The sequence below is a fragment of the Pleurodeles waltl genome, chromosome 12, assembly GCF_031143425.1.
Source record: "Pleurodeles waltl isolate 20211129_DDA chromosome 12, aPleWal1.hap1.20221129, whole genome shotgun sequence".
Lineage (NCBI taxonomy): Eukaryota > Metazoa > Chordata > Amphibia > Caudata > Salamandridae > Pleurodeles > Pleurodeles waltl.
This window is the reverse complement of record NC_090451.1, coordinates 237,037,643-237,054,835: the sequence shown is the minus strand read 5'-3', so window position 1 is coordinate 237,054,835 and position 17,193 is coordinate 237,037,643. Positions and strand designations below refer to the sequence as shown.

The following is a 17,193-nucleotide window of genomic DNA, read 5'->3' as shown; positions in this document are numbered from 1 at the left end:
GATCCAAAGTCCAAGTCCAGATTTCTCTAATCAAAGTTCAATCAGTATATGGAGATAATCTCTAAGGCGGCGGTCATCTCTAAATTTGGCAGATGGTTAGTCTGTTAGGGTGGAGGAGGTAATGTCCTAGACCATCTTAACGTACTGTACTCCGTACACCAAACCTGAAGTAAGGCCTTAAGTCAGTCCTCTAATATTCCAAGTTATAAATGTTTATTCTTCACAATTATATATATTGTACTTTTTAGTGAGGGGTTGCTCCTCTCTCACAATTCTTTATCTTTACAGGGAGTCACTCATCCTCCTCGTGGTTTACAAACTTTTGTCGATACCACCAGGCAGTGTAGACTCACCTCTTGAAGTCGTTCTATTGCAGGTACCTCCGGCATGGGTTCTGGGCACACAGAGACACTAATCTTGGTGCGAAGGTGCTTGAATTCCTTCAGATGTACTTGGATGAGATGGAACATGTATACAATTATCAGATTTGCCGGTAGAAGGATGACAGATGTCTGTATACTGATGAGGAGTTGGGTCACAGTCAATTTAACTTCACCTAAAGCAAGACAATGTAACAACTGATTATGGGCACACAGTCTGAATGGTACAGGCACACGCAAACACTTTCAGTTCCATGGGGGGGTTCCAATCAGAGCTCCAAAAGTGAAAATAGACAAAAATATTACTGCTAAGAGTCAACTCCTGCAAATCCTTCTGTAACTGTTTTGGAAACAGGTTTTCCACCTAACTGGTAGTAGAGACAAAAACTCTTAGAAGGATGTCAGTTTCACGTCCTCTCTCACACTAGACCCCATGTTTAGCATAATCATGTGTCATGTCGGACTCAGATTGTTCCTTTGTGATACCATCTGTTTCTTTCCACTCCTAAATTGGCCACCCCAAGATAAGTGATCAATAATTACTCCTTCTAGACTTCCTGGTGGCAAAGATCCTCTGTTCTCTAAATGGAAGACCTTTTTATGTGCCCCATTATGTTGCCACTTAGTGTCACTGGAGGAAATAAACACAGGAACTGCTTTACTAATGCCAGACTTCAGGCACCAATGATACTTTTACACTATATTTAGCAAAAAATCTACCTTTATCATTGAATCAGATTGTCAATTAATTTAAAAAATAAACTCTGAATTAATCTTCCGGCCTTTTCCTGACCAGAGTTTAAAAAAAGTAATTTTCTTTGCAGTTAGATCTCATCAAAGGGAAAACATTAGCCTATAGATTGAAAAATAGCACTTTGTAGCTAATAACTGCAAAGCATACTATACTTAATATTTAAAATGTCTCACTTTTTATATTAAGCACCAGCCTTTTGTGTGACAACGCACATTTACAGGTGACTGACATAACGTATAAAGGAGGGTCCTTCTCATGCCAAAACAGACTTTGCACAATGTTATTGCAGTTTTATAAGCTGCAGCCTTAGGGCACAGTCCTACTCCTGAAGCCTATGTTTTACAGCGACACAGGTGGATGCTGTAAATGTGCAAATAACCACCAATCCTTTATACAATAACCCTGATGCCGAAATTCTTAACTAGTGGGCTGTCAAATCAGAGAACTGGTCCAAATATATGCTAAAAACCTCAGTGAAATATGTGTTGAGAGAAAGAGACAAAATACTACAAGCGATAGAATAAATTACTGTGGAGTTAAAGAAAAGTGACAACAAAGAATGTATTGATGAATTTATGGATAGGATGAATAAAAGACTGGACAAGGCAAAGGAAGTTAAACTGAGGCACTACTTTCCTGCTGCACTGCGCATTCCTGGAGATTCCTGGGGTGGGACTTCGTCCCCCAGGATTCCACTCACCAGGGAGGCAGGCACACCTGCACGGATGCACCAAAAGTACTTGAAGCCACCCACAGCATGGGATGCCCTACTTTCCTGCTGCACTGCACATTCCTGGCAATTCCTGGGTGGGACTTGGGCCCCAAGGATCCAACTTACTAAGGAGGTGGACACACCTGCCTGACACCCTAAAAGTGGTGAAAGCACCTGAAGCGCGGGACCTGCTTCATTCCTGCCGCACTACACATTACTAGCAATTCCTGGGGTGGGACTTCGTCTCCCAGGATTCCACTCACCAAGGTGGCGGGCACACCTGCACTGATGCGCTAAAAGCACTTGAGGGCACCAGGGACAAGGGCTGCACTACTTTCCTGCCACAATGCACATTCCTGGCAATTCCTGGGATGGGACTTCATCCCCCATGATTCCACTCACCAAGGAGGTTGCACACCTACACTGATACTCTAAAAGCACTTGAAGGCACCTGCGGCTAAGGACGCACCCAGGCACGAGCCCGGGCAAAGACCGGGCCAAGAGCAGGTCCACCTTTGCCTGTCATTGTCCAGAAGAGGCTGGCCCACCTACTTTGTGCCGAAAAATTGAAACACTGGCAGAGGGATTTTGATATTAGTGAAGAAGTTAGGGCTTTTATAAGGACTTATTCGTTACGGGCAAAAGGAAATTTGCACCTTCTATGAACAAAGGTAGTGCCCCCAGGGAACAATTACAAACTATTCTACTATGGTTATGGGAGTTATATCATCAGAGCTAGAACAAGTGCGAGAAAGAATTGATGCCACCACAGAAACTGGCTTAACAACTGCCTTAGAGCCAATTGTGGTTATTCAAAATAGCAAAATGAAAACCCCTTTACCTCCCCCCCCCCCCCCCCAAAAAAAACTTTACACTCTACCTCAAGTTCTTCTGACATTGTGCAACCCGCTCATGGCACATCAGCACCAAATGAAGCGCTTTACCCTCGTATACACTCAACGGGTATTAACAAAGACCCTATAAATGGAGGGTCTTCTTTGATAACAAGCCTTCCACCATCAAAAAAAGAAAAGGGAAGTAAAGAATAAACCAAAAACAATTGCAGGGCAAAAAGGGAGTAAAACCAGTGATCATGATAGTGTTAAACAAAACCAAGAAAACACCTCAAAAATACAAAGCCATATGTCTTTGGGGGACGATTTACTGAGAGATTTCCTTTTTAAACTGGACTTCTCATGAAATTACTTCCATAGGAAAATGGAGGGACAGATCACAACATTTATCAAGGCTGAGTTGGATCAAACCATTAGTAATCTCTCTCAAGAGTCTCTCGCAAAAACACATAGTTGCCAAAGTGCGGAACCAACAGAAGTAATCTGGGACTCTTCTAACAAACTATTTAAGCTTAGGGCAGGTATGGCTCCTGGTGGAGAAACACAGCGCATGGCTCTCCACCCTACCCAGTAAACATTGGGAGATAACTCTATGGATATGCCTAGGGCAAGGGGTCACAATTATGCAAACGCTCAAGTAGGTGAACAAGAAGGAACCCTGCAACTGCCACCCGAGAGCACCCCCTATGTGGTGATATTGGAAAATGCTCCACTTTTACCCCCAGGGAAAAGTGAAGATACTGACGAACTAATTTGCAAGACTGCACATTGTTTAAGTATAAAATCTAGGCTTCAGGGAGACCTGAACAACAACATTGTGTATGCTCGGAGGGTGAGCTGGGTCGGATATTTAAGAAAAACTTCAAAGGAAGACTGCATTGTGATTCATTTTAAAGATTCAGGTTATGTTCATTTTTTGTTACACCACCTGAATTACCTTGTCAACAGCCGTGAGGGAGCCCGAGCTCAGTCTCTTGGTTTCTTACACAAACAGTCACTTCCAAGCCAATTTAACTGCCCAACAGCTCAGAGTACGCAAGCCATTCCATTACATGTCCAGCATCAGCCAAACCTTCCCATATCTAATAGTTTTAAAGCAGTGAGTGACCTGGCCATAATTGATTGACTCCCCTCTCCTATTGAGTCTAAAACTCTGGTAGCTGACATGGAGATAAAATCTGCTGCCAGCAACAACAATTATATGCCCGCTTGGATATTTTATCTTCTGGCCTAGATGTGTATTCTAAAGGTTTGACTCTGGTCTCCTGGTATATTGTAGGTGTTCATATCAAGATAAAAAAAAACATTTGTATAAGTTGCGTGTCCACTTGCATCATATGTGTTCAAGAATCCTGGATGACTGAGCCCTTTTACATAGATAGTTACTATGCTTTGTTCTAACCAGCTCTTCCTTCACTGGCTGGGGGGGTTAAGGGGGGGCTTAGCTATTCTTTTCTGAACTCAAATGACAACTCCCCAAATTTCACACAAATCATCTTCACTGTATTATCTTAGCTCTCTCATATACCCCTTGACAGGGAGAGTGATATTTTGTTGATTCATTTTTTAAATGTTTTTAACCAACGTTTGTGTGATATGATAGATGATCTGGCTAATTTTTGCGAGAATTTCTTTTTGTACTAGAATAGGGAAGTTGTTTTGTTGCGGGGGGAGGTTTAACATTTCAGTATGTTCTGTGGGAGACAGACACATATGTGGTTTTCCTTCAGAAAATGGTGTCAGTAGGACAAACACAATGCTGGGGGACGCTTTGAATGACCTAGTACTAAAATATGATTTAATTTTTACACATGATATTTTACCAAGGAATGGTCAAACTATCCTGATATTTACAGGTTGTTCTTCAGGAAGCGTTATTGATTTTGTATTAATATCTGCAGAAATTTCCCTACTAATTTTGGATTTGAATATTGTCTGAAAATGTTTCAGCGACCATAAGCCGCTGACTATTAAATAAAAAATGAATTTAAAGACAACTTCAGAGGACAAACATCACAAGCTAATTTACTAAAAAAACAAAGGGTTAAGAGTGAAGTGGGATAAAGTTGGTTCTTAAAATTTTGAAATCTATCTGGGTCTGTTTATCAGAAAAACCAAGCTATTTTGTTATACTAATGGAGTTTGAATATTTGTGCAGAGCAATTGCAGACAAATTAACCATAAAAAAGACCTAAGCATCAGTTGCCATTACACCAATGGTTTAGTACGGCTTATACTGCTGCACACAACCACCTGAAATCTACTCTAAAGTCAAACTCCCGATCCCTACTTGATGTACAAGAGGCAAGGCACCATTACAAGAGAACTCTAGAAGAAGAGAAAAGGAAGATAAGAACCAAAGCTTGGGAGGATTTATTAGCCGGGGCAACACTAAAGGATAGTACTAAGTTTTGGGAGGTAAGAAATCACCCCTTCTTTTCTGATCATAATACCCCAAAGGGGGAATGTTTGACTCCAAAAGGTGAATGGGCAAGACATTTTACTCTTTTCAGCCACATGAAAGATGGCCACAGGCTAGTGATGGCCCTAGCAGATGCCCCCCCTTAGTTCTAACTTCACAGACTCTTACCATTCCTATAGACTGAAATGAAGAGTTATGGCCATCAATCAGTCCACCCCAGGGAAAGTGCCACACCCAGACGGGGTACCAGTTGACCTTTTCAAATCAAATGTTCGATTATGGGACCCTGTGTTAACAAATGTTTGGCAGAGCGCTGTGTCTGCCTGTATTCTTGAGTCCTGGAGATTAGCCATTATAGTCTCCATTTTTTTTAAAAGGAGATAAATCAACACCAGCTTGCTATAGATCAATCTCCCTTATCGACCCAACTGTAAAAATTCTGGGGGTGAGTAATTTCAAATCCATTGGGGACTTGGGCAGAAGATAATAATAGCCTGTCAAGAGTCCAGTTTGGTTTTAAACAAAGTATAGGTACAGTTGAACAAGCATTAAATCTTCACCTTGTAGTAACTAAATACGTGACAGTAAAAAGGGGGCTCCACATTCGGCCTTCATCGATTTAACGAGTTAATTTGATTTAGTCGATCGTGAAAAATAATGCAGAATATGGGGGATAATTTAGAACGCATCAATTTAATATGCCAACTTCATTATGATTTGAAAATAATGGTGCACTATGGACTAAAGGGTGAGAAAACATCTTACATAGACTCATTAAGAGGAGTAAGACAAGGATGCCTTCTAGCCCTGTTTCTCTTTTTGCTCTATATAAATGGAATCAAGAAACATTTATTAGGGCTAGGAAGGGATCTGCCAAGAATGGGAGCCAAATTGATTCTAATCCTCCTATACGCAAACCATGTGGTTTAGATCTCCAGAACAGAAAATGGCTTGTAGGGGTTGTTGGATCATTTTGTGGATTTTTTGCTGGACCTGGATTTAAAAGCGAATTACTATAAGTCCTACATAATGGCATTTGGGGCCCCAAGTACTTACACAAAGCATTTTAAAATGGGGGGACTATCCAGTGAAAAGACAATTCTTATTAATTAGGGCAAACATCTAGGTCATCTTTTGTGGAAATCTCTTCTTTTAGTGAAAACTCAACAATTTGGCAGAATTATTGAATCTGTTTTGCTCATAAATTAAAACATAAACTGATAGCAGGGTTGACAACCCTATATAAAACTGAATGTATCTCAACAGCTCTGTATGGGCAGAAGTGTGGGGGTCATGCAAAGTTGGTGTCCAACAAAGTATGAAAAATGGTTTTATACGTAGGTTGCTTGCTGTTCCAAAGAGTTCTGCAAATTTTGTTTGTCACAAGGCTTTGGGTGTTCCTTTCATGTTGAGAATCTGATAGGAGTAGCCCCACTCCTCCACTCCTCCTGTGGATTAAATGTTGGCAGAACCCAGATGCGGGGCTAGAGAGGAAATGTATTTCAGATTGCCTATCCTTAGACAATGTAAATAATATACCTTGGTTTGCATATTTAAAACATCCTTCAATCAATCAATCAATCAGGGATTTGTAGAGCGCGGCTATTCACCAGTGAGGGTTTCAAGGTGCTGGGGGAGGAAGGGAAGTGGGGGGAGGGTGGGGAGGTGGTGAAGAAAATCAGTCAAAGAGCCAGGTCTTGAGGTCCTTCCTGAACTGAGACGTGGTGGGAGATTTCCTGAGGTGGATGGGGAGGGTGTTCCAGGTCTTGGAAGCAATGAGGGAGAAGGATCTTCCTCCGGCTGTGGTTTTCCGGATGCAGGGGACTTTGGAGAGGGCCTGGTTGGCGGAGCGGAGTTGTCTGACGGGAGTTTAGAAGAAGAGTCTGTAGTTGAGGTAGGCTGGTCTGGCGTCATGTAGGGCCTTGTAGGTGTGGGTCAGGAGCTTGAAGGTGACTCTCTTGTCAGCATAGGTCTCTAAGGAGGGCAGAGGTGTGGCTGTGTCGTGGGGCCTTCTTGATGAGATGAGTGGAGGCATCCTGGATGCGTTGTAGTCTTTTCCAGGTCTTGGCAGTGGTTCCGGTGTAGAGAGCATTGCTGTAGTCGAGGCGGCTGCTGACAAGGGCCTGGGTGACTGTCCTTCTGGCTTTGGTGGGGATCCACTTGTAGATTTTTGAAGCATGCGTAGGGTGTGGAAGCAACCCGATGGGACTGCGCTCACCTGTTGGTCCATTGAGAGCGATGAGTCTAAGATGACGCTGAGGTTGCGGGTGTGGTCAGTGGGGGTGGGGGCATTTCCGAGGGCAGAGGGCCACCAGGACTCGTTCCAGCCGGAGGGTGTGGAGCCGAGGATGAGGACTTCTGTTTTGTCTGAGTTCAGTTTGAGGCAAATATCTTTCATCCAGGCGGCGACTGCTTTCACTCCTTCCAGAAACTGGCTCTAAAAGAAATGTTTTCCAATCCACAAAACCTTGGCATAAACTCGAAGGAGATTGTGAAATGATGTTTTCTTGAGAACTGCTTGAATGAGAACTATCTAAAAGTGTCACCTGTCAAAAACGCAGAATCTTATTTATTATGGGTTGAATATTCTACCTACCGATCTTATCTTAAATTTTTTAGATGAAATGTAGTACATTTTAAGGTTGGTTGCCCGATACAATGTGTTTGGCAGTATGAACTACCCCATTGTCATTGTAATAATGTAGTGGAACAGAGCAGTGTCACTCTATGCTATTCTGCCCACTATTTTCTGATCCAAGAACCTCCTTTTTAGCTCCTGTGTTACGCAAGGCAAAAATCAGACAATTCCTGACAGCTTTGGAGTATTACAAAAATTGCCTTCTGAAGACATATGTTATGCAGTTCTAAACTCCATCAAGAGCACATTAGTCATTAGGAAACGGTATGAGCATTTAAAGCAGTGTATTAAATGGATTTATGCAGCAAATGTTTATACTCAGATATCTAGTAGTTGATGTTATAAAAAATAACACTTTTAGGTCTTGTTTTAGAGCTGTAAGAAACTTCTGTAGAATCTTTAATTATGATCTTTCTATATGCACTTGATGCATCCTGTTTGAATTTGCTTGATATGGAATTTTTATACCATATCAATTTATTGTATATAATAATTACAAGCAAGTATATTGAAATGTTTTAAATGGTTTTACGGCACATGCTGAATAAAGATGTTTGATATGTAATGAGAACATTTATGAACGACCTAAAGGATTATCAGATGGTCAGGATCCTTACTTTCAGTAAAAATATGACAGTGTACAAAGAACGGCAAGAAAAACATCAACCAACTTAGACAAGATATAGCGATCACAAAACTAGGATCAGAATCTGTGGTGACAGTGATATGTCTGAAGGGAGCACCATCTGCATACCTGATAAGATTACAATGAGAAACATTTATCTTAGACAAATTCTGAGCCATGAACAAAGGCAGCGGTTAACAACAAACACTATCCAAAATGAAGGAGTGGTGCCAAACAAAAAAAGGAGACAAGACAAGATTGAGGCAGAAAACCTCCACAGGATTAGAAATAAAGGGTCAGAGACAAACAAAAATGAATGGTGGGTTTAAGTAACGGCGATAAAAGTATCTCAAACATTACTGAGTGATGATACACAGAATGAACTGTTGTATGATTTACTTTTCTGCCCGATGGCAAAATTTGACTATACCCAAAGTCACATTGATCTGTTACGTGTTATACGAAAACTGAAGTTGAAAAAATTGTATAGTTCTAAGGTGAGCTATATTATGAGTTATATTGATGTTATAGTCTCCTATCATGAGGTAGTAGTCCAGAATTAAAAAAAAAAAACACACTAAGAAGGTTCAGAAGGCCAACTACAGATAATCTATCTTGGATTCAATGCAGGTCACTTCGAATGCTACAGAACGTGTATGCTACAGTCATCAGGCCCTCTGACAAGGGAGGGAACACAGTGATTATTCCCAAGGTGGTGTATCTAGAAGAAAGTCTCAGACACCTGGAGAACGTGAACTGCTATTTACATATTAGTAAAACCGAAGCCTCTTATACTAACAGTACAGTGAATTACTGTTGGGAGGGAGAGACAGGGGGTTGATAGAATGGGAAGGATATCTGTTCCTTAGGCTTGATTATCCCAAGCTAGCTATTCTGTATCTTCTTCCCAATCTTCACAAGAACATGTCAAACTACCTACTGAGACCCATTGTTTCTCCAGGGTAAAGTGGTCTGGAGAATACCTAAAGTGCATAGACTTCTTTTTCTGGCTCTTTGTATCAGTTCTCCCATCTTATATCAAGGACAACGGTGATTTTCTATCCCATGTTGAAGGTATCACTTGGGAAGAAGTTCTACTCATGACATCATATGCCAATGGCCTGCACATGAGCATCAACCATCACCCGGGTATTTGGGCCGGTACACACTTTTTGTGAGCAAGGCCTTTGTCCTTATTATTACCCATTGAGATGTTGATTGACATGATATATTTTTGTTTGACTAAAAACCTTTTTCTCTTTTAACAGCAACAAAAACAAACAGATCAAGGGTACAGTAATGGAGACATGCTTTGTGCTCAGCTATGCAAAGTTAATCAAGGGTTGTGGGAGAAGGAGGTTGCAGGTAAATCTGAGATGATAATGAGCATGTTGTGATGTGGGTTTGGTATATTGATTACCTTTTTTACTCTGAGGGGCTCAACACAGCAAGCATATAATTATCTGGATTTACTCAATGGGAATGATTTGAATGTGCTGTTCACAAGGACAATTGACAGAGAATCTGTTGACTTTCTTAATTTATAAGTAAGTACAGTCAAAGGCAGATTGGTGGCTTGCATGTTCAGAAAGACGTCTGCAGTTAATAGTTGTTTCCATGCCTATAGCAGTCACCCTATTAGTCTGATTCACAGTATTCGTCATGGGGTAGAAATTGCTCAATGCCAGGAGAAAAAGCAGTTCAGATGAACTCTTTGAACAGGAACAGCTAGTCGGTACAGAGAAGAGTAATAACTTTCTGGTAATGCCCAATATCCCTAGAAAGAGTGATAAAAAGACAAATTTGAATGTCACCACATAAAGAAGTAGGGAAAATCAGAAGACTCTTACAGAAACACTGGTGTGAGAAAGTTGCCTTTTCTGCATTTTGCTCACTCCTTTCTGCCAGCCACAAATTAGCATTCCAATGGGCGGGGATGAGGGGTGAAGTTGCTCCCAGGCGAGAGACAAACGGCCTCAGTTGTGGGGCTAGTGGACTGGCCCAAGGACCTGATTAATTCTGAAGAGGCCTACTCTGTCAGTAGCAGATGTAGCTAACACCCAGGACTACATCCTTTTTTTGTCGTTTCACCCAGACCAGCTTTCATCATCATAGGGGGTCTCTTGTTGAAATCACAGTGTTAGATCCTGCTGAAGTGTCAAGACCTGCTTTTTAAAAAATACTTTCATTATTGGGTTCTGCATATGAAATAGTACACATCACAGCACAGGTTAGTGGAATCCATGATATAACAATGCAGGGTGCAGCAGTACAGCACGTTGTGTCATATCACATTGCATTGCCATGATATTCCGCTTATTATATGCATTGCACATGACGTCTAATACATTCTTGCATCGCCTGTATGTGTATAACACTCTCCTCCTGTGGTACTGTTTCCTGAATGTGCTAGGTACGCAGGTGAGCAGATAAAGTATCACAGTGCTTACAAACAACAGGTTGTAACTTTTCCAGTTTTGGTCTACATTATAGTGCATGTGGTGTATGGATCCTGTGTATGTGGTGCCTTTATGGCACGTCTAAGGTAGGCGGCTCCTAACAGCGTTTCAGCATGGGGATCGGTATTTTCCTCAGGAGTGTTGCGACCTGCTTGACGGGTCTGCTGGAGATTTTCATATGACATTGGTGGCACATGTTAATAGAGAGAAACAGAATGCCAAAACAAAGTGTATCCATTATCTGGTTGCTGAAAGATCAATTCTGCCCTACCATAGCTGTGTTTCTGGGTTTGTTGGGATACAGGGACTGCCTAAAACTGGATTTTAGTGTTAGGTGTGGGATGGCATTAGGATTAATAAAGTACAGCCCCGCTCCCCTCCAGCCCCAGTCCTGAAAGCCCAAGGGAAAATAACCGAAATGGGCAGGGATGGCCCCAGAAACCTTTACCCCATGTTTAGGCATCACCAGGGGTCATTCTCACCCATTAGGTCGTACCAGATATGAGTGTGGCATCATCACGCATTAACTTCGGAACACTACTGGACCTGTAGAAGATCAGAAGAGGACTGAAACTACTGTGTGAGACCTGAGAAGACCATAGAAGACTAAACCTGCTCTCCTTGTCCTCAGGATAAATGAGTGAACTCCAAGAGTCATAAGACTGACCTCCTGTTCAAGCTACAGGGACACATCAAGTTACAAGATGCCTTTTCCTGCCCAGATGGCCAACAACAACTGGACCCTCCTGTTGGCCTCTGTCTGCCAAACTATGAGTCTCTAAGTGCCTCCCCTGAGGTCATGGGGACCTTTAGAAGTATACACCTGTGACTGATTGGTACTTAAAGGACTATAGTCAGAAGGTAAAAACTTTAATTAAGATGAACCAGGTTAGTGTATCTGACCTGTGTTTCATGGTGGGTAGTGTCAAACTGCACCTTGTCCTGATCTACCATGACCATTGACTACCACTGGCACTTTGTGCTTCCTGGTGCTAATTCTACATAAAATTAAAAAATTCACATCTCCAGTTCACCTTGTTAGATTTTTGTAATTTTGTTTATTAAATTTTACTCTAGTTTTCTAATCCAATTTAGGATCTTTATTACTGTTTAGTACTACATTAATACTTTAAGCATGGCCCCAATTAAGCCAATCTGCTCTGTGCCATAGTTACCATGGGGTTGAAGTCAGATTAATTTAGTGACTTTATGGGGTTCACCCTGACAAGGATTGGGATTTTTACTTGACATGGGTATTCATGCCACCCATCTAATGCCCCAATTTCTTACAATCGTTTTTTTGGGGGACAGCAGAGGGCAAGGAGGTCTGTCCCTCGGGGCACGGGTGGAATACAGTGCGATCTAGTGAACTGTGCTGTGTGGGCTACATCTGTTAAACTATGTACCCCAAGGGTTTTATATGGAGTCATTTTGGCTCCTGTTAGCCTTAAGTCAACTTTGTAACTTTGGTCAGTGCAGGGTAAAGCTAGTGGTGTTTAGTCTGGCAGTCTTAGAGATAGAGTACTCACGATGGAAGCAAAAGTTCAGCAGGCAATGAAACTTCTGCGGGAGGCCGGGCGCCTGCATCATCTGGCAGGAGGCGGCGCACCTGCTCAGGTGATCTGGCCGGCGAGGCACACAGCAGGAGGGGTCGCCATGGCAGTGCTGGCATGATCCCTGCCTCATGCACGTATACCTGGTGCATCCACAGCCCAGGTAGATGTAAGGAGTCGCAGAGTGGCTCCCACTCAACTGAGAGGTCATGGTGGATGGGGGGAGAGGCATGCAGTCAAAATGGCAACACATGGTGTTGGGAAGGGAGGAAGACGACCAAACTGCGGATGTAAAGGGGAAGGACGTGCTCAAGACTTACCCAACACACAGAATACCATGGTGCAAAGGGGCCCGGCGTCAGTGTTGGTCGTTGCCATGTTAGAGGGGAGCAACAAGGAGGATGAGGTGGAGGAAGTCGAAGAAGTGTCAAGGCTGCACAAAATATATGCCAGGAACAAGAAAAGGGTTACAAAAGGTCTTTCCCTTTCAGTTTCAGGGGGGTATTGTGGCCTACATATGTCAGGCAGGGAGGGACTTGGGGGTCATGCTTAGTCTCAAGGCATTCAGACTTCATGGCGCTGCACACCGGAATTACCTTATGCTTTGCAGGTACCCACCAGACGTGTACGGCAGCCTCAGGAGACCTTAGTTTGGCTCACCCACCCTGAGAACAAAAGAAGGCATGGCACGAGGTGGCTAGCCGGACAGAGTCATTGGACCTGCCCCAGGGTGGCACACAAAGGTACTGGGAGGCCTTGCCAAAGGGAATTATGGAGAGACATCGGACTTTCAGAAAGGGGACTTCTTGATTCACAGTGGCCCACTTCCAGAGACACTCTGAGAGGGTTTGGTAAGGCCCCTCAGGAGCAGGTACAATTTAGCCCAACACTAGGGCGACAAGTGCCACAGGGTGTGGCTAATGCATTTAACGTACTGAAGGGTCAGTGTGGTAGGAGCAATTGGAGTTGGATTATGATGAGGCTGATATCGAAGAGGTTGAGATTGTGGAACTGGAGTGGCAGAGTGCATTGGGTCAGGGTGGGTGGAGTAAAGCAGAGGGGCGGATTGGACAAGAGGGGGGTTAGGTTAAATGAATGTCCAGTAATATTTTACCAGCACCTTATAAGGCATCCATCAGGTCCGTTGACATCTTAGGGGCACAGAGGCAACTTCCACTGGCAAGGGGACAGGCTTTGGAGTGGGCAACAACCTTACCGTCTGGTAAGAGCACGAGAACGCATACACACAGGGCCTAGTAATGGTGTGAATGGGGAGGAATGCGGGGTGTGGGCGACAGCTGGGAGAAGCAAGGTCAAGGCAAGGTAGATATGTCAAAGACATGGGGTGGGGACAGAAGGCGAGAGTATGCTTCCTCAGAAGGAGAAAAAGATTACTGTGACAGAGATCAGCATGACAGAGAAGGAAAAAGAGAAGCCAGAGGTGCCAAGCACATCAACTGAAGGTGGTGTAACAGAAGGCCTTTGGGACAAGCGTAAAGCAGAAGGAGGAGGGGTTGGTAAGGAGAGTAAGAAATTGAAGATCAAAAAACTCCCCTACATGGGAGTAAACAAACCACTAGGGGCACACAATGCTATCCACTTAAGATAAAATAGATTCAGACCTATAGCCGCATACCATGGAAATATGAATGCAGATGTTGCTGGACATAATGTTGGCCAAACCAAAAGACACGGTCCATGAGGTTCACGTGCTATTGGATCACTTAAACTTTGCCTGCAGAGTGATCAGGACAGGGAGGACTTTTTGTAGGAGATTAGTATTAGCGTTATCAGGACAGTCCCTGCCACATCATCATTCACGCTTGTCAGCAAGTGTGAAGGGGGATATAAGGATGTGGTGTTTCATTTTGGATTTCTTTCATTCAATTCCTATCATGGCACAACAGGAGGTGGACTGGGATGTGCACATTTATTCTGATGCTTCAGGAGGCATCATTTTCGGTGAATTCTGGCAGGGACACTGGTGTGCTGAAAAGAGGCCAGACCACTGAAAGAGAGGGGGCCGCAGCATTGCAATCCTTGAATTGTTTCTATTGGTGGTGGTGGCGATTCTGTGGGGGAATTTGTTGCAGCACAGGAAAGTGGTTTTCAGATTGGACAATATGGCAGTAGTTCAGTTAGTAAATAGACAATCTGCTATGGATGAGCAGGTGCTCAAACTTCTATGGGTATTTGTGTTGGAATGTTTGAAGCAGGGTATTTTGTTTAATGCAAGGCAGTGCCTGGTGTGGGCAATGGCACTGGTGGTTCTTTGTCTCATTCACAGTGGGAGAGGTTTTATAGACTGGCCATTAAGGCAGACATGGACAGAATTTGCATACCCCCGGAGTTATGGAATGTAGGAGACAGAAGATGTTTCAGCTGGAGGTCTGGTCTTTGGCTGAGTCTACCCGTAAAGCATAGTACCAGGCATAGGATGAATTTTTGGGATAGGGGGCATGCCGTAATTCGGGGCAGTGGGAAAGGGTGGAGGATGTAGTACAATTCATACATGTGCCTTACAGAGAAAGGTCTGTCTAGAATATCAATTGGAGGGAAATTTTACAGGTATTGCATTCATGGGCAAGCTACGTTGGGGTTATGCACCATTGGCAGGGGAATTGTCGAAGAAGATGTTGGAAGGTTGGGCAAGGGAACAAGGATGCTGAGGGTGCAAAAGGAAACCAGGTATATGGCAGTTTTGTGCAGGGCGGTGAATAGTGTGCTGGATGTTTGTTCATCAACTAGCAAAAGCATCTTGTTTTCCACACTAATGATGTGAATGTTCTTCTGGGCATTTAGAGCAACAAAGCTTTGGGGAGGGGGGGGGGGGGTGGGCAGAAGTACCAATGGACTGTTGTGGGAAGATGCTACTTTGAGACCAGAAGGTGCATAAATCCAATTATATTGCTTCAAAACGGACCAGAGAGGTTAAAGGTTGACGGTCAGGTTGCTGGCACTTGGCATGGAGACAGGATGCATAGTAGCGTGGGGGACAAAGCTTCAGGCTCATATGCCGGTTACATCATTCATTCATGCTAAAAGAGAGTGGGTCACAGATTTTCAACTATTGGTGGTGCTGAGAATAGTGATTAGGGGTCTAGGTTTGCTCCGTACAGGTTATGACTCCGACTCCTTCCATATAGGGGCAGTGATAGAAGAGGGTAGGCAGGGTTAACCTAGGGAACAAATTATGGGTTTGGGGAGATGGTCATCTGATTGTTCTCAGAGATATACGAGGCAGGATGCTGGTAATGTGTTATAATTTCCCATGCCTGCTGTTTACACCATTTTCTTTTCTTAGGTTTGGTTCCAGGCCCGTTGACTGCCAGACTGGCAGTGTTGATCGTGGGTCATTCTTCTGTCAAATGGGCAGATCGGGAAGCTGGGAAAAGTACTGGGGGATGCAACCTTGGTTTTAACACCTCTTCATTATCAGTAACATGGCATAGCAAAGGGGGCATGCAGTGGATTGAACTGCTGCCCACTCTTAACCGCTTAAAGCGACACAGAATGTGCCCGGACAGTTTGATCATTCATCTTTGGGAAAATGATTTATTGATTGAAAAATGATTAGGGTTGATCAAAGCAATGAAAAAGGACTTGAAGTACTTCAAGGAAATGAAGGCATTATGGTCAGCTTGCTGTGCGGCCAGGACTGAGTTGATTCCTAGGAGGTGTTGGAGAGGGGCCTGTAGACCACCTACTACAGATAAAGCCAGGAGAAAAGTAAACACAGAAATGAGACGTTTTTGATATGAGACAGTGGAGTTTTTTTTATGGACACTAGAGTTCATCTTTCAACGTATGGTATAGAATTATACCTGTTGGAAGTGAAAGAGTTTTTGTACAAATCCTTAAGAACGTAGAGAAGGGAACACAGCATAGACAGCGGGAGGCAGATACAGTCAGGGGATGTTTTCTTCTGGCCCAAACGTCTGCAGAGCTTTAATTAAGTTTATTTTTGTTGTCATTGGCACAACAGGATGTGTGAGAAGGTCTGAACAAGTCCAAACCGAAAACTTACAGAAAGTCAGAGGTCACAAGAAGTTTAAGTTTATTAGATGTTAACAGATTTACTGTTAAGAAGGAAGGAACATTTTAAGTCATGCAATTACAGAGTGCAGTAGATCATGATGTAGAGTTTTGATGGTTATAGGTGTAAGGGGTGGGGCTTAGGGGTGAGGGTAAGAAGTGTAGGTGATTGTATGAATAGTGAGGTTGTAGTTTTCTAAGGCGACATGCCTGTGATGTGAACCTGTTTCAATAGAGAAACCTTTTTCACACACTGAACAGACTCGGTGGTCTGGGATACACCCCATTTCACCCAACTGGTAACATTTAAAAACAGATAATCAATTGGCTACGTGTATTATGAATCATTCCATTTTGTTTTAAGGATAAATAGCTCTCTCAGAGATAAACCAAGTAATAATAAGATTACTGATGTGCAAGTGGCATCTACAACCAAGAAAAATGGTTTCTACAAATGTAAGAAAGGTAAGCGTGCAATAAGTGCAAACATGAGTAAATACAGTATGCCTATGACTAATAAACCTAAAGCCTTCACGAAATGTATCACTTGTCATTCAGATTTTGTAAGGTAGGTGCTAGTTTGCACTGGTGAATACCAGAACTTTGAGAGCTCTATATGCCCAGTAAACAAAAGGTCTTTCAACATATGACCTCAAGCTTACTTTCTCTGTTTACACTGGTGGAGTATGGAGGGCAAGCACTGCTAGATGCAAACAACATAAAATTTGACTATTGGGCAGAATGTGATGTAATGTACAAAA

At 43.0% G+C, this 17,193-nt stretch overlaps 1 protein-coding gene across 1 annotated transcript in view; it reads right to left on the bottom strand.

Moving 5' to 3' along the window:
- Positions 1-17,193, bottom strand: part of LOC138267111 (polycystin-1-like protein 3) — a 522,747-nt gene that overhangs the window by 280,455 nt on the left and 225,099 nt on the right. Inside the window, exon 14 of the mRNA XM_069215961.1 lies at positions 354-556. Within this exon, the coding sequence (XP_069072062.1) occupies positions 354-556 (203 nt within the window). The remainder of the gene's footprint in view (positions 1-353; positions 557-17,193) is intronic.